The 15,661-nt window shown below is 37.7% G+C and overlaps 1 protein-coding gene across 1 annotated transcript; it reads right to left on the bottom strand.

The window, feature by feature from the left end:
- Positions 1-501: 501 nt before the first annotated feature.
- Positions 502-13,837, bottom strand: LOC113698220 (protease Do-like 7). The gene is made up of 24 exons (XM_027217952.2): positions 13,241-13,837; positions 13,067-13,137; positions 12,640-12,774; positions 11,574-11,632; positions 10,593-10,629; positions 9,557-9,682; positions 9,131-9,220; positions 7,838-7,903; positions 7,691-7,747; positions 7,537-7,602; positions 6,978-7,085; positions 6,432-6,512; positions 5,834-5,883; positions 5,455-5,620; positions 4,628-5,143; positions 3,745-3,927; positions 3,566-3,671; positions 2,826-2,996; positions 2,621-2,700; positions 2,318-2,545; positions 2,016-2,231; positions 1,726-1,883; positions 1,097-1,208; positions 502-949 (listed from the first exon to the last, which is right to left on the bottom strand). Exons 1-24 carry the CDS (start codon positions 13,527-13,529, stop codon positions 749-751), a joined length of 3,372 nt encoding a protein of 1,123 aa, XP_027073753.1. The 5' UTR covers positions 13,530-13,837; the 3' UTR covers positions 502-748.
- Positions 13,838-15,661: the final 1,824 nt, after the last annotated feature.

Raw genomic sequence — 15,661 nt, 5'->3', positions numbered from 1 at the left:
TGTCAAACGCAATTCAATAATATGGACTTAGTGGCAATCCACTCCTATTTATTTCATGAGAGAACTTGAACCAACCACTAAAATGACGAATAAAAGATGTCAAGGGTTGGCATTTTGTTTTCCTTATGGACAGATATTTTTGCTTTTTCTTTTTTTTAAAATAAAAATTTCGCTTTAGTTGTTCTTTTCCTTTGGGAAGGAGGCTTCTTTCGACTGATAGGTTTCCTTCCAAGACAAATGATGCAGCTTCTACTATCTTTTATCTTTTAACCGAGAACTCCTAAGTTTAGGACGGAATGATACAAAGGCTCGCCATTGTAAAGCTAAAATTAACATAGTATAAGAAATGACCAACCGAAGGTCAAAAAGTCCAGCCATTCAAAAAATTCACAAGGCCGAAATCCAGAACCTGGATAAACCGTGTCGCTGTCCTCGATGCCTAAAGTTTAAGACACCCGCTATACACAAGGGGAGAAGATTAAAGGGCTTGCACGGAAAAAATGAAAATAGTTTTTCACTAAACTTAACATAGTCAAAAATAGCTGTAACAAAGTGTAAACCACACACATATTGGCGCCCGAGGTTCTCAATAGCTAACTATCGGTTGCAAGAAGCAAAGAGGAGCGTAATATTATAATCCTGCTGTGTATAATAGCTAACTTTCTATAAGAGGAGCGTAATTTTATAATAGCTGCCTTTCTATGGCTAGTAAACCACCGAGTTATTCAACATATCACTGGTTGGAAGGTTATCCTATTTGTCCACCGTTAACGCAAGTAGTGCAGCAATCTAAAGATTTGATCGTCTTTCTTCGCCAAATTGCATTTTCAGGGTCAAATCTCAGCTCCCATGTAGGCCAGTAATGTAAATCCTGCTTCAGGGTAAGTACTCGAGGCTTCCCATTTAAGTGTACTGTTCTGACACGGACAAACTCGCCATGTTCCAACTCCTGTTCAATTGGGTTTATTAGATTGGCTACAACCAGTACTTTAGGAACCAAAGGTAGAAAAGATTCAAAAGGTAATAATAATTGGATGACCACAGTAAAATCCAGCTAAAATCTTACATGACAGTTGGAAATATAAGATAGACGTACCTTCGTTGCGTCAACAAAAGCATCCAAATCAGGAGTTCGTTTCCCGTTAACCTCGACAATCCATTGGAGAGCATACAGACCATATCGATGTACTGGACTCCCATGACACCACCTGAAAATTTTGTCAACACGTTGTAACCTTCCACGTTAGAATGTAACTGGAAAAAAATAAATGGCAATCCCTACTTCTGCAAGTCGATCTTCATAATTTACAAGAATTTGGTAGTGCTTCATGCCTAAACCCCCACTGCTACTCGGTGGTGGTGATTCTCAAAAAAGAAAAAGCAACATGACATGCTGTCCCAATCTTTGACAAACAAAGGTTGTTAAACAAGATTTGGCCAAGGGTCGGTAACCAAACTCTATTGAAAGCAGCAAATACAATTTGCTTAGACAACACCCATTCACGTCACTCATGATTTAGCCACCAACGAGTGCAGCCTAAGTTCCAAACAAACAAAAGTGCCTTTGTGTTGTGAACTACAGAGTGTGTTCTCTACAATAATGTCCATCAAAAGCACATCCAACTTTGTCATCGAGTAATGTTCTAAGAATGATGAAGAAAATCCCATCATGACGGAGCCAGCAATTAATCCTAGTCCTTTCAAACTAATCCCTAAAGCCCTCACCTGGCCACATAAACACCATGGCCTTCTTCAGGAAGAAATCCAAGAGCACGCACCGCAGGGTGGGGATCTTGGACTATACATCCACACCAGTTTATCACACGAGCGGTTCCATTCCCATCTCTCACGTCTGTTCCCACAAGTAGTTCAAGCTCATGGCCCTGCAAGACATTACAACACTCTCTCAGTTAATTTATAGATCGTTCTGTAGCCTAAATATTGGGAAAGGAAGATTATCATGAAAACTTGTCCACAAAAGCATAAGAGAGCTTAAGTTAGCTCCTGTCACCCACCTGACGGAATATAGTCATGCTAAGTCTCCCATCACTATTATCACACTGGTCTAGCGCTTGGCAAGCATCTTCAATGTCATGAAAGCATGTAACAGGTACTTTATTGATTGCCAAAACCATGTCACCTTGTTCTAATAGACTTTCAGCCCTTGACCCAGCTAGGCACCCTTTAACCCTCAATACTTGACGTCTAATAGGATCTTTTTTCACAAGAGCCTAAAGTCAAAGTTCCAGAATTCAACACAAGTCTAAACAAAGATCATAACATGAAACAAGGAAAACCTCTCAGATGAACAGCATACCTGGATCCAAGCATCACTCAATCCAAAACTCCGAGCTTTAGAAAGTAAAGTAGGGTACAGTTCAACTTCCAATATCCTTACAAGTGGCATTGGTCTCTTCACACCATTTATCAAAAGGCGAGGACCATCACCACCAGATATTATCTTATCAAGGACCTGACTGATAGTATATATGGGAAGGCCCCGGACAAATTGATGATCTTCAGATGAATTGCATCCATATTTGAGCTAGAAATATTAACATAAGAAGGATAAGAATATGTATTACAAAGACTTAGCAGGGAATAACTGAAGAGTATGAACCTGAGTTGAAAAGCTTCCCCATACAGCCTGCACTCTCCCAAGCTCATCAGTCAGTACACCAGAAAATGTACTCCCAAAATCTGTAATAACGTCAAAAATATTATGCCACAGCAGCTCCTTATGAAGGCTAAAGAGAACTGCAACAAATGCACATCAAAATCTCTTTGTTGCTCAAAGCACTATATACAATGCTTATTGCATGTACCAGTATCAAGTTCAATGACTTCCATATTGGTTGCTCTGTAACGTGGACAATCAGCTGAGCCAATATTTAAAGCAGCACATGGATTGGTGACAAAGGATTTTCTTGAAGTTGCCTGTAGGCTTCTACTCAAACCCACGAGATAGACAGGATCTCCACGGCGAAGCGCAGGTTCTGCAGTCAATTTATAATTAAGAAAAGTTATTCATTTTCAGGTCTTGACCATCCAATACAATTTGCATGCAAAAAAAAACAGGTTCTCCAAAGACATGACAATTTTACTTACCAAGTCATATTCTCCAAATATTTTAAATATTTGCTTTGATGCCGAGCGGCATACAAAAATCAATTAGGACATCCGCCAAAAACATGATTCACCAAATCCAAGATTTACAAGTTAAGCTTGGTTTTGAGCTCTTTAAACTTATTGTGGGTGACGAAGGATTAATGTTTCCGTTGTTGGGAATGTCGTTTCTCCTTCAAAATCATCACCAAACTCCTGCTTGTGTACATATAGGGACATTCCCCTTGTTTAAACCACTCTTAACAAATCCCAGCAATGATGTAAGAATCCCCAATTTCCCCTTCTATGAATAGAACAACAAGGCAGGAATTTTATCTGAAGCTTAAATGTTCTTGTCTTCCTAGAATCAAAGTATCTTTGAAATATAACAGCATATCCTGGAGGATGTGGAGAGATAAAGACAGACATAATCACAGTAGGACTGAAAGAAAAAGTTTACCTGGATGGAGCTCAGCAGCACGAACCATTGAGATACCAACAGCTCCCAATGCAGAAGGGTCGTACGCAACAAGAGCAAAATTATGGACAGGATGGAGAAAAACCACCTATAAAGGGCATTAAGCAGTTAAATAAGAATACGTCTATCATTGTTCTGTTTCCTGCCAATTAGAGATATACCTCTCCAGGTATTTCCATTGGAAAAGCAGCAAAAGACAGCATCACATCAGAAACAGATACTGCAACTGTATTTTTGTCAACTGCAACTAATCCCATCGTTTCTGAATGATATATAATAACACCAGTTCCAAAGAAATGTTGTGAGTGGACTCCATCTATCATACAGGCGGATGGCACATGAACCTGTTATTTTATAACCAAAAATAATGGTTTGAAGAAGGAAAACTTAAAAAAAAAAAAAAAAACCAATTTTGAAACTCCCTCGTAAAGTGTTACAAATCTACAATAACTCAACTACATTTCTATTACTGGGGCAAGATCAATAAAAGAAAAAGTGTCAGCAAGCAATTGTAAGAACTGCATCAAATGAAAAGCAGAAGTCAACCACAATGCCTAGAAGAATATCCTGGGATCCTACATTAGCCCACGGTTACAATGTTACCTTCACACCATGATCCAATTCTAAAAGAAAGGAGATCCATTTAACTTTTTGAAATGACTAAACACAGAGATTTGTGTTACCAAACCCAGCCAATACACACGTACACGAGAGGAATTGCAGTACTTAAACGATTAGGAAGACATGAACGTTATGGAGACTCCCATTTTGTAGCAAATTAACAACATACCATTGTTAACTGCATACAATACCAAAACACATACAGGCAGCGGCAGTTACTAGCATAACTGAGCTTTATAGAATCTCAAGGGATGGTTTTCTCTAAGTGATACACTTTTTTTGGAAAAGTATAGACATCCTTCCTTTGTGACAACTTCTCCCTCTATGATTTGCTGCTACCACTCAGGTGTACCACATGAGCTATTCAGAAGATCATTAAAGAACCTGTGCACTTTTTTCACATATTATTCTTTGACAAGTTACCTCAAACATTACAAGTGTGGGCTCTATCACACGTTCAGCAACTGAAGCATTAGCTGCTACAGCAGTGGAACCTCGATAACCTCTTGAAACTGCATTATCAACATTTCCAGAGTCCTCCAACCTTTCCTCACTAGGCTCATGTAAAGAATAATCCACTATTACATTTCCATCAGCAGATCTTTCCTCCTCCACTCTCCTTTTCTTTGTCCCAGCATCAGATTCATCCTGAGAATGTCTTTCCTCGGCAACCTGTTCATAACTAGTTTCCATGCTGGTAATGCCATCAGTTGATTCCAGTCCTACAGACTGATGTATCTGCTCCATTGGACAAATTTCGCCTGTGCTTGGAGATAATGTATGGTCTTCTATTTCTTGCACACGATTGGAGACAGATGATGAAATTGGAGCGTCAGAATGCAAAGCTGACTTTGCTATCCATAGACCTGAGCTGTCATCACGCTTGTATAGCTGAGGTGGGGCATACCACTCATGGCGGTCAATTGTGACAAGGACAGACTGCAGACAAAGAAGTGTAATTAAGTTACTGATCAAGTAGATAAGAGACAGCTACACATGGTTGATGGGAGCACACAAGCATTGAACTGTTTTCATGGAATAGAGAGAGGAATTCCGTCAATTATGCACATCTTACACGAAAAAGGAATGCATTTTAATATAGTTTGAAGACATGCCTATGCCAAGCAGTTTGCCATGCAATAGCGGGATTTGTAGAATAACTATTTTTCCAGAGAAATTTAATATGCCTAGAATTAGTTACACTAAAACATTTTAACTACCAAAGAGACTTCAAAAACCACCATTATCACCTTTCTACGATGACGATCCCCATAGGTTATATATTCCAGTGGCACTCGTGCACCCCTAGACAACTTTGAAAGAATAGTAATGAAGTCCTCAAGCCTTGATATATCTTCACCTGCAAACTTCTTAATGATAGCATGTCTTGGAACTCCAGCTCTGAAGAGCATGTATCTGCAATTAAAAACAGCAAAAGTAATTCTTTGCCATGAGAAATTACTGTCTCAATTGTCACAAGTGACATGTCTAGACTCTCCATAAGGACTATCAGACAGATTCCGTATTAGCTGCTAAAATCCAGATTTGTTAATATTAGACAGACTACATATTAGCTGCTTAAATTCAGGTTATCAAGCTCCATATATGCAAAAAAATAAAATTGCATACCCTGGTTCTGCAACATAGACAATGCCACAGTGAAAACGAAAATTTCTAGCCTGCATAAAGAAAAAGAAATTGTATGGCATGAATTCACAGTATTGAAGAATACCAAGTCCTAGCAACCAGAAAAAGTAGACAGGGTGACTACATGGTTGAAATAAATTGGTCACTTTTGTGGATTTTGAATTACAAAGGAGCCTGATACATCTCAAGTTTTTTGCTTTTGCATATAAATTCTGATATCATTCGCATACAAAAGTTCGATTGTGTATAAATTATGAAACTAATAAAACCATTAAACAATTTGGAAAATACATGGAAATTTCAGGTTTCACACATCCAGTATTTAAAGAACAGTTCAGAAGATTAATTTCAGATGTCATGAGTAATTGTGATCAGGATGCTCAAACTCTTCTCATACAAGCTTGTTGAGCAAGCAAAAAGTTGACAGCAGGTATCAAATTTACTCCAATAACAAATCTTACAATTTGCGAATAGCATGTCTGCGTATTCATGCATCATACATGAAAATAATTAGACCGAGCACATTTCTGTCAGGATAATTAATGACTAAGAGTGCATTGTAAGAGGTCATCTAGGAAACCTGTTGATAAGAAAGAGGGTGTATCACAGCACCACTGACTTCCAAGAAGTAATCTGGGGTTATGGAGTGAAGATCTTGAACCTGAGATATTAATATAACAATGAGAGATACAAGATAAAGGATCAAGCAAGCCACTTTAGAAGTGCCTAGAAGAGCCAATACAGAATCATATTAAGACTGTAATAATCAATAACTTAATCCTATTATTATTCTGCCATGCACGAAACATAAAACCCAAGAACCCAAAAAAAAAAAAAATTGGAATCCATCACATTGACGAATTTAACTAGATCTGTTTGAACTAAATACTTCCAACCATTCAAGATGAAATATTTTCACTGCCATGCTCATTGTAGATGCACAAAAGCAAAGGCAACAGAGAAACTTCATCAAGGTTAAACTTCTCAGGATCATTGAAATGTAAAGCCAAGAACAAATTTGTGAACGTAGCACCAACTGAAGATTTGTTTCTGCGACAATCTAAAAATATAGAGATCATGACAGGAAAATCTAAACCATGAAATTAGACAACAATATAAAACTTACCACCAAGTTCACGACGACTGATTTGCCGCCCCTTTCAATTTGAAGTTCAACTTTCTCGTTGACACTGTCGTCAAATAAAGTCTCCATCTTCAGGAACTGGGTAATTACCTACAATATGTTTCCAATGTCAACAAATAATTCAATAGATGATCAACTTAGGCTTCACTCATCAAAAAAGGCACTAAGCCACTGCTTTTAGATCTAAAGTCCAAGATCCATAAAATGCGTCCAAGTTTTCAATCAAGGTTACACAACCATTACAGATACTCAGGTATCGAGATATCCAATTTTAGCTCCCAAAGCTCATTACTTCCACAAGGCTCGAGCAAGAATCATCCTAAGCTAATACAGACAATAACAAATATCTTGCAACTTTAGCCGTATTCTCTATGAATTTGATCAAGAGCAAAAACCAAAAAAGCTATTAATCACTTCTAGGAGATAAATCTTAAGCTTTCCTAGAAACATAATCTAGAGCACCAAAGACTAACAAGCCCAGCTGGATTCAAAGCACTTAAAGATAGTGCATCAACAACCACGAGATCAGAGGAACACGTACCTCCCCATTCATACGAACAAGTACATCACCTGGCTCCAAAAAATTATGACCTGGACCGCCTGGTACCTGCAACAGACAGGGGATGCTCAAAGGTAGATATACAAAGAGATCCACAGGATCTTAAAATGCCAAAGGAAGAGAGATATATACTTACAACAGAATCCACGACTAGCATTCCAGTTTCCCCCGGAGGAGATGCACTGCGCACCAGCTAATCCAGTAAAAGGAACAGTTAAGCATTGCTTAATCTAGATCTGCGTTCAGTTGTTTGCAAAAACTCAATAATGCACTCCAAATATACCTGTTCTGTTTCACTTTGAAGACCAAGTCGACGTGTCTCATCAAATCCTTTATGTGAAAATGTGACCTAGAAGTATAGCAGTTTAACCCACATCATTCCCAGAAAGTAGACAGCATAACATTCCCAGATAGGAAGAGAGACAATGAGACAGAAAATCACCACACTCAGAGTTCAACATACTCATAGCACCACTAGCTCAACCTGATAATAGGTGCAACACTAAACCATTATTCTAATTATAAATGTTACAAAGTTTGAAAGAAGAGACCAAGCTTCAAGTAGAGAAGTAGAAAACAGTGGTCTGGTTTGTTAATATTAGCCAGTATAAGTGTAGACAAAGCAGAAAATGTTAGCCAACTATCTTTTCTATAGAATCTTAAGCAAAAGGAAGTGGAATGTTATCGTCAAAGAATTTCATTCAGAGTACAGGGCATTACTTTTAGCATGACCCAGTGGAAAGGAGACATCTATCTTAAAACAAACAAAAGTTCATCCTACTGGCCACAATTTGTAGTTGCCATTTAGCATGTGAAGATGCAATATATCCATAACCATAAAAACAAGCGGATAGAAAAGCCATTTCAATTTTCTGGCTTACTTTACTCTTAGTGATTAGTAAAAAGCAACGTAACATCCTTTTTAATCTCTCCCGTACACAAGTACCTTTCCATGAGACCAATAACAAATTTATCCATCAACTAAATATATCTCAAGAGTTCCTTGAAGGAATGTTCCAACCGTCATCTTACTTAATCACGAAAAAATATGCCTGCGTCAGTCACACAAGTTTCCGGCAAAAGAATTGGCCATATAAGAATTGGAACATGAAGACTTAAACTTGAATTACCTCTCTTCTTGGAAAAAGATATACAATCTCTGAATAAACATATACCTTGAAGATAATATAGTCTTCAAAAGAATATTAAATTTCTTTATTTAAGCAGATGCTAGTTATGCTCAAATAGGAAAAGTCAGCAGAAATGTTGACTTTATTATGCTAGTTATCCTAGTTATACAATCTCTCTTCTTGGAGAAAGATATACAATCTCTGAATAAACATATACCTTGAAGATAATATAGTCTTCAAAAGAATATTAAATTTCTTTATTTATGCAGATGCTAGTTATGCTCAAATATGAAAAGTCCACAGAAATGTTTTTACGTCAATCCTAATGCAATAAACAGATTTAGGAAAAACAAAGCCGTTTCATGATCCAGCACGTGTGAAAGTATACTTGTTTTTGTCCATGAAATTAGTGGGATCAAAGGCCTAAAGAAAAAGAACCAACAAACCTGAAGCGTACCACGAGGAATTGAAACTGCTTCCCATTTTTCTGAAAATGAATCTCTTCCTTTTTGTAAAAATTTCAATGCCCTTACCACCTGTCCATGAAGACCAAGAGTATTTCATGAGGTGAACCATTCCTACACACTATTCCATCAAAAGGTTTGATGCATATGCATCGACTTTGAGACAAGGCAAAAGGATGAAAGAGGCTACATGATTTTATGAGCAAGAGTGATCTAAGATGATTTCATGACATGTACAAATGTATCCCAGTCGATTAACCTCAGGACTAACATTCTGTTTGTCCCTAACACAAAATTGAGGAATATTTGTTTCTCCTTTAAGGAAGAAAAACAGAGGATGCCCTAGACCTAGGATTACAAGCCATCAACAAACAATCCAAGAAGTAGAATGACTTTGAATGTACTCACTCGTTCTAACGGAAAGAAAAATGCCGAAGCACTTGATGACTTGCTCCCTGCATTTAAGGCAACTGCTCTGCCTTGCCAATCAATCACGGGCGAACCACTTGAACCGCCTTTGGTCCCTGAAGCAGCCTATGGTAAAGAGCAGAAAGCACAAAATATAACACCATCATTTGACAAGTTTACAAAACCAAAGGTTAGAGAAAGAGAGAGAGAGAGGGTTCAGGCAAAAAGATTCCAAGACATTAACCAAATTTCATACACTTCATTGAGCACAAACCAAAAAAGTCAATCATTAAATGACATTATAAAGTCAATCACAGACAAGTTTTACATGGAAACCTTTCCAAAAACTTACCTAATGAAGAAACAAGATTATTTTTTTGAACAAGCTCTTTCACTCATATGCTAAACCATGATATAAATGCGGGACAGCATATTGAAAAGTGGCAACAATTTTTATCATATGTACTGGGCATGGTTTCCATATAGACTTTCAGCCTAGTGGTTTGAAACCACAACTTACGTACAATATACAAAGTTCACATTTTGCTACAACAATTTAGGTTTATCACTGACATCATCTCAATTACAACATTTTAAGTTCCCAAGTTGGCAAATATCCTACATCTTTGATGGAACATTGATGATAAATGTTTCTCCGCATAGTTCCATTGCTTCATCTATCTTTGTTTGATATCAGATATTCAATGCATTCCAAAGTTAAGATTCATGAATTTTGCATCTTTTCTGAAGCTTACCTCTTTAATAGAACTGGCTCCCTTTATGCTCTTACTAATTAGCACCATTAGCATTTGTTGAAAAGTATGACAAGATTACAGCAGAAAATCTAAATTTGATCACCAGACTTTCTAGCATATGATGCTTCTGCATCTCTCCAAGTATTAGAGCAATTTCAAAATCGACAAGCATTGACAAGGCCCCTTTCAAAGTGAAAGCATCTTTAGCATCCAATGCAATTAGATTAAGAACAGATAATTCCTCGTGCATGACTGCTTGCATTCAATATGACTATACTTACTTGCATGTAGAATGTGTTGAAGTCATTGTAGCCATCTCTGCAACAAAATAACAGCAATCATTAGTAAAAGATAATCAAGCAAAACATTAGCTTTATGGTACTATAGACAGCCACCCTAAATCAAACCAGTTCACGTCAAGAAAGAAAATAAGAATTACACCAAATAAGGATATATACACCAGATACAAATTTAATCAGCAACTGAGAGAATAAAAAATGAGAATTTGACAACAATAAAAACATTCTTCTTTCTTGTTAGCTAAAGGAAAACCCCCCAAAAATTTATAATAATAATAGATTAAAAACTGTAATAGATAGGGATAGCTAAGCTCGTGACTTCCAACCTAGCAATAGCACTGGAGATATCTAAAGACAGAGATCAATCACTATTCTGAAACATTTTTGCGAGTAACAAAGCTATTCCCCATATTTCAATCTGTAAAGAAGAATGCATATACTCCTGTGATTTGATTAAATAATATATAAGGCATACAAAAGAAGCATTTTCGTTCAACCACACTAGAGGTCACTACCTTGACTAGGAAGTGCAACAATAGAAAAAATGCTACAACAGAAAACGCCCTAGTATAAACCACATAAGTCCCGAATTATAATGTAAGTCTCAAGTTTATTTTTTACTATAAAAGAGGAAGAGTGTTTGACATGGGAAAACAAGACTCAGCTGAGGAAAAGTTTTGGACGTGTAACAGAAGGTTCCACAAAGTGAAAGAAAGAGCATCTTAAAAAGGATTGCAACCAAAAAAAGTGTTATAACAGAAAAACATGCTATACCAGTTCAGAAGCTCAAATAATCATCCAAATAAGGAAAAAAAAAGTGTCTCAGAAATTATCCTACTTTAAAGGCAGACCTTAACCATTCAAATTCAGTCATCAAAACAGGGAACACATAACAGGAGATACTAGCTTACTGATGTTATTTTAGATGTTTGAAGAGAAAACACAAGTAAAATGAACGCATACTTCTTGTAATGAGGCGCATCTCTATCCAAGCGAGCAAGAGTACCAGCTAAAATGGACACCTGCAGTTCACCCGCAGGGCGGGGCCGGGGGGGGGGGGGGGGGGGGGGGGAGGAAATAGAACGCACTCAGTTATACACCTGTAAGCAAAAGGAAGGGGTAATAGAAAGAGAAATAGGATAGACATGGATTTTTCAAGCCAGAAACGATTTTTTCATATTACATGAACAGATAGCAGAAAGACAGTCAATATGATAGGAAACCATAATAGCAAGTTTGTGTTGAGTTCCACAATTGACGGTTTACATGAAAAATCAACTGAAATTGCTAATGCACTAATATCTAAGCCATCAGCCTTGATGTTTCTAAATCACAGGTCTTGTTAATCAACATGGCAAACTAGCAGTTCATCTACCAATAGTAGCAGGAAGATGCATTTGCAGAGAATTAGCAGGGAGTGAATACTATTTATTGATGCTTTAATACACCATCTCTGAAAAAGAAGGACCGTGTCTTTTTGTTTTTCTTTTAATTTCCCTTGACCAGCTGCAAAATGATGCAGACATGGGAAATCAAACTTTTTCTGACTTAAATATAACATAGATGAGGACAATCAGTGTTCCTTCTTCAAGACATGCTTGAGTGTTGTTGAGTACCCTAAAAAGACAAAGTGTTCATGGCAACCTAGCTCTTCAAAATCACAAGGAAAAGAATCTATGTTGCCAAATTTTCATGCTTAATATTATAGCGTGATGCAATGATAGTCCTCATAAGCATAAGATTAAACATTGGTGGAGAAGTAATTCGTACATCAGTTTTACTCGTCAGAGTGACATGATTAAATAGTGCCACTTACATGTTACTTTGATACTTAAGCTGGACTAGATTCATACTCATCCTCCTATTCTAGAAATGGCATACACTTAGAAAACTTATGGAAACTTGGCTAGGAAAATAAATAAGCAAACAAATATTAAAATCTATTTTCAGGTCCAATTTTGTCAGTCTTGGAGTACTATAAATCCAATCAGTACATAGAAAGAGCGGAGTACAAAACTCATTAACCAACCTTTTCTCCACTATCATTCCCAACAACCCTTATCTCCAGTCCAACACAAGCAGCTTCTGGTGCAAGAGGGATCTCCTCATAGCTCAGAAATTGAATTGCCCCAGGGTCATATTGAAAGAAGCCAAAGTCATGTACCTAAAGATGATGGATCAATGTCAATACAAGCCATTAAGGGATGTAAGTCAATAAATTTCAGGCACTCATAGCAGCCGTGAGATGAGATTTTATAATAAATGAACTTTCAAAAATACTTTGCATCAAGCACATATCAAAATAGTATACAATAAAGCTGATAAAGACGATGCAACCATAACTAAATAAGGCACAGGCAAGCAAATATAGCAGATAGGATGAACTATAGCATTTAGCGATATCCCAAAGCAGCCGTTGAACAATAAAAGGCTGGCACAAGTCATTAACAACTCACCGGGTCCCTGTATATGGGATGAACAGGTATCTCTTCACGATTCACAAACATTGCTTCTGCTACCACAGGCCCTACAAACAATAACACAGTTCTTCTAAATTTGTTTAACTTTATTAAGTTCACTGAATAAATAAATAAATAACTTCAGGCTGCCGAAAGAAAGCTTAGCATTACCTGGTTTAACAACATGTCGATTGGTGAGTATAATGCCGCGGCGTTTATCAACAATGAAGCCGGTTGCATAGCTGGCGCCAGCGGACTCAGTATCAAATGCTCGACAAGCATTAGTACGAAGCACGACTACGGCCGGAACCACCTTATTTAGCGCCTTATTTAGCGCCTTACGCCAGTCCTCTGCAGTGGCGAGGTTCTCTTTAAACGGCGGATCGATCTCCATACACAGCTCCTCCTTCATCAAACTTGCCGCTTCCTCCGATCCCAATCTCTCCATTGAATCCCCCATTATTCCTCAAGAATAAAAACCCTAACTTCTCTCAACGCTGCATACAGCTCTGGACAAATTAATTCTTACTACTAATTCAACCAAATTATCCTGGTACAATAAATTACACGCATAAGTTATCACCCAATAAGTGCGTATTCCAACCAATAATGGAGTCCAGCGAATGAAGAAAGAATAATCAGCCTATCACCGGCGGGGAGAGGGGAGGCTGAAGCGAGAGTTGGCTGATCGGAGCTGACTTGAGTGACGACAGGATTATTCAGTAATGACTGGGGAGAGAACTAAATAACTCATCGGTTTGATTGATTGATTACTGTCCTTTTATGGGGGATTTTATAGAGGTAGGCACGTCGAATGACTGAAAAGTCCCTGGACAAGATTTTGTTAATTTTGCATTTTTTCTTTCCTGGGTATTTCCTTTATCTCCCATTGGTCAACCCATTGATCAAAATATGTGACCAATTTCCACAGCGATAAGGAGGCAAGGATGCTATGGTGATTCTTGTCTATTTTCAGGATAAATTATATCCTACGTTTGCTCCTATTCTAAATTAAAGGGAAAGGGAAGGGGTGGATGAAAAGTTGTCCATGAAAATCTCAAAGGGGACTAAATCATGCTCGAATCAAATCAAATAGATGTCTTTACACCTGCGGTTGAAATTTTTAAGATATTCTGAATAAAATATAAGTTAAATGATCGGATCACTTGACCTACACTTAAAGCTTTCTCTGGTGGCTAACTATTCGCCGCTGCGATGATTGGTGAAGCCAAAAAATTAAAGATGTAAAAAGTTCTTATAAGTTATTTCTGCAGCTGGGTCTTAATTCTTAAGCTCGACGCCTCTATCACCATGACATCAGCGTTTGGATTGGAATCATAAAGAGCCATCAATTTATACTCTTTTTTTTTGGAAGGGGGGGGGTTAGAAATGAAATCGAATTATTGTAGACCATAAATTTTTTCTTCTGAAATGATAAGTGGTTTTATAGATTAACTAAACTTTATAGTTTCAAACAAAGACTCGAAATAGCACTATACAACCAGTGCACTATATCATCGAGAAAACCAAAGTTTCTCATCTTGAATGATGCCTAACGCATAAGCACAATCCTATTACTAATATGATTATAATCTTTACTAACTAAACAAAAGGAGCGCATGCGAAACAAAGACTTCAAACTATGGATATCCTCAAACAAGGTAGCCAAGCGCATGTCCTGAGTTTTGCTGTGCAGAATGAGATGAGAGCTTGTTTCTTTTCCATCTGGACCTCAATTTTACTCCAATTCTGCAATGCAGCTTTGCTCATTAGAAGTTTGACAGCTGCTATTTCATCAATGACCTGGTTTCCTATGCTTCTTTCGTGCATTGCCCAGCCTCCTACAGGTTCTTGGTTGTCCAAAGACACTGTGACCCCTATTCCTATTTGAGGGTTGTTTTTCATCTTTTTTGTAGCAAGCTTCAGTCTCAATGTGCCTTCATTCTCTTCATGTTGCTGTGGCAATGTTTCCTGAGTTCTGGTTTCTTCTGTGCTCATTCTTGATGCCTTTACTGTGGCTTCCTTGAATTCCAGCCATTCCTCCTGAGCTTTCTGTATTGTTCTCATTGAGGGGTTGTTTTGCATTGAATTCTTTCTCATTTCTGCTTTTCCAGATTTGCCAAAGAATATTGGCAGTTAAGGAAAGGTGTTCATTGCCCTTTCTTCTTGATTTTGCTTCTGCAACTGTGGTCCACCATCTTCTGAAGCATCCCTGCTGGTTCATAATTCCTTCCCATTGGATTGGGGCTATCCTCCACACTTCTTTGACATAGCCGCAGTTAAGCAATGCATGTTCTATTGTCCCATTTTCCTCTCCACACAATCTACATATTGGATCACCTTGCTTGATCCTGCTGGCGATGATAAGTCACTCAAATTGTGAACGTATATGAAGTGTGTAACCATGTTCATTGTCCTCCCTAACTGAACATTGTTCAGAATCATGCATAAGTACATAGCATGTTTTCATGACTCAATTTCTCACATTTAGATGAGGTGTATTACAAGTCACCAACAAATTTCTTGCTATTACAATTTGTTCCTTTATTGAGATTTTCCTTCCATCTTCCATTTAATGTTTTGGTCGCTCAT

Source organism: Coffea arabica, chromosome 7c, assembly GCF_036785885.1.
Source record: "Coffea arabica cultivar ET-39 chromosome 7c, Coffea Arabica ET-39 HiFi, whole genome shotgun sequence".
Lineage (NCBI taxonomy): Eukaryota > Viridiplantae > Streptophyta > Magnoliopsida > Gentianales > Rubiaceae > Coffea > Coffea arabica.
The sequence above is the reverse complement of the archived record's forward strand: the minus strand, read 5'-3'. Positions and strand labels throughout refer to the sequence as shown.

Bases quoted from the DNA above. Each gene is read 5' to 3' on its own strand.
- LOC113698220 (XM_027217952.2), bottom strand. From the start codon at position 13,529: ATGGGGGATTCAATGGAGAGATTGGGATCGGAGGAAGCGGCAAGTTTG. The intron at 13,138-13,240 runs GTAATGCTAAGC...TATTGTTTGTAG, and splicing joins TCGACATGTTGTTAAACCAG to GGCCTGTGGTAGCAGAAGCA. The intron at 5,621-5,833 runs GTATGCAATTTT...TTTTAATTGCAG, and splicing joins GTCTATGTTGCAGAACCAGG to ATACATGCTCTTCAGAGCTG.